This window comes from Priapulus caudatus, unplaced genomic scaffold, assembly GCF_000485595.1.
Source record: "Priapulus caudatus unplaced genomic scaffold, Priapulus_caudatus-5.0.1 Scaffold6, whole genome shotgun sequence".
Lineage (NCBI taxonomy): Eukaryota > Metazoa > Priapulida > Priapulimorpha > Priapulimorphida > Priapulidae > Priapulus > Priapulus caudatus.
This window is the reverse complement of record NW_014577067.1, coordinates 724,294-726,344: the sequence shown is the minus strand read 5'-3', so window position 1 is coordinate 726,344 and position 2,051 is coordinate 724,294. Positions and strand designations below refer to the sequence as shown.

The window sequence follows — 2,051 nt, the reverse complement described above, 5'->3', positions numbered from 1 at the left end:
ATAGCACGCGCCAGCGGCACGGGAGCAGGGGGGGGGGGGGGGCCCCTGTTGTTTAACCACGTGGCTCTAGTAGCGCTGATATTGCAGCATTCCCAGTGGCTGCAGTCAACCGGAAAACTCGTGCGCGAACATTTTTGAAATAGGTTCGTATGCGATGAGAGCAATAGAAAGTGAGAACTCGGGCGTCGGTGAGAGTGGGCTAGTGGGCGCCGACAAGAAAGCTGCGTCCGTGTTGACAACCATCGATGGCGCGGTCGACACCCGAGCGAACACGACGACGAACGACACGCCGAACGCCATAACGAACGCCACGACGAACGCCACGACGAACGACACAACGCACGACACGCCGAACGCCACGCCAAACGACACGACAAACGCCACGACGAACGACACGCCGAACGCCACGACGAACGCCACGACGAACGCAGGAGAAGAGACCGCGTCGAGGAGAAATGCCGCCAGGAATTACGGAAGCAGTGAGAGCAAGGATCTGCCGCACGCCGACCACGGTTGGGCATGGATGGTGCTAGTGGGCGCCTGCGCAAATTTGTTCACACTGGCAAGCACGGGGTCCAGTTTCTCTGTGCTCTTCGCAGAATTTGTCACCGTGTTAGATGCTAAGAAAAGCGTGATTGTTCTCATAGGATCGCTGCAATCAGGCATCGGGTTAATGTCAGGTGAGCTCCTGCGCGCATCAGTCACCAGACACTCACAGTGACGAGGCTTCATGATCAGTCCTAAAAAAGTCTAAGTTTAGTTGATTAACTCTAAAGTAAGACGATAAAATAAAAAGCAGAAATCTTAGCTGCGATGATTGCCCTTAATTCGATCACCGTGGCAGTTACACTTCGTGATGTGAGAGAGTGTGAAATATTTTAAGATAGCGAAAGACAGAGAGAGTGAGTACGAGAGAGACAGAGAGAGAGAGAGAGAGAGAGAGAGAGAGAGAGAGAGAGAGAGAGAGAGAGAGAGAGAGAGAGAGAGAGAGCGCGCAGCTGTAACGCTTGATATACATACCCATTTATGTGTATAGGCGGGGAAATAAGCCCTATTTGCCACGGATATCCAAGAAAGTTCATGATGAAAATAACAACAAATTGATCTTCTACCCAGGCAGGCTAAACCATATAGATATCCTGTATACTCAGATATATGTATATGTATGTGTGACTGTGTGTGTATATTATATATACGTATATATATATATATGCCTATATATATACGAATATATCTGTATGTGTGCGTGCGTGCGTGCGTATGATGCATGTGTATATAGTGTCAAGAGCTAATAATACAGGTATTATCCGCTCTTGATAGTGTGTATAGGGTATCTATGGCAGACCCTCACGCGAGCTGTTGTTGTTCGCCATCCACACACGCAGCAGCACATGATCAGCAGCTGCCGATGATTGGCTCGCTGCAGCAGAGAGAAGGGTTTTTCCCTCTCATGCCGCGCTCTCACACTCGGCACAACATCTGAGAGGCTGCGCCCGCCCGCCCGCCCGCCTGCCGTTATTGGCAGGCGCCGGTCACCGGGTGTCAGCTGCCGTGATTACGCCCTCCGGCCGCGGCTCGGACACCGTGCCCACGGCTCCTCGCACGCAGGCGGTCACCGTCCTTCTCGCACGCGCCCGACCGTCACCGCTGCCGCGGACAGCGGCGGCTTTTCTCCCTGACGGATCCACTCCCCACCCGCTGACGTGGGCTGTTCCGCCTAGCGGGTTTCCTCCCCGCGCGCAGTGAGTGTCCTAGGGAGGTTCGTATAATGCATGTATGTTCGTATCAAAACGAGGGCATCTATGTAATTAAGGGTAAAATAGGCCGTCCGACCGCGCAGATGGCGAAAAAACACGTAGATAATTTATTATTAATATATTTACCATAATAATATGTGTCTGTGTCATGCGCACGCACGACAAAGCACGTGATATAAAAAAAATGCAGCATTGCATATCATTTACGCAGCTTCATATATTTTTTATTCGTACATTTTGTATGTAGTGCGCGTACTCATTCGCGTTCGTACTCACGCACGTACGCACGCGCCC

General features: G+C 51.5%; 1 protein-coding gene across 1 annotated transcript in view; it reads left to right on the top strand.

Annotated features, from left to right (window-relative positions):
* Window positions 1–154: 154 nt before the first annotated feature.
* Window positions 155–2,051, top strand: part of LOC106805112 (monocarboxylate transporter 13-like) — a 7,006-nt gene continuing 5,109 nt past the window's right edge. The window contains exon 1 of the mRNA XM_014806595.1: window positions 155–680. Coding sequence (XP_014662081.1) covers window positions 155–680 — 526 coding nt within the window. The remainder of the gene's footprint in view (window positions 681–2,051) is intronic.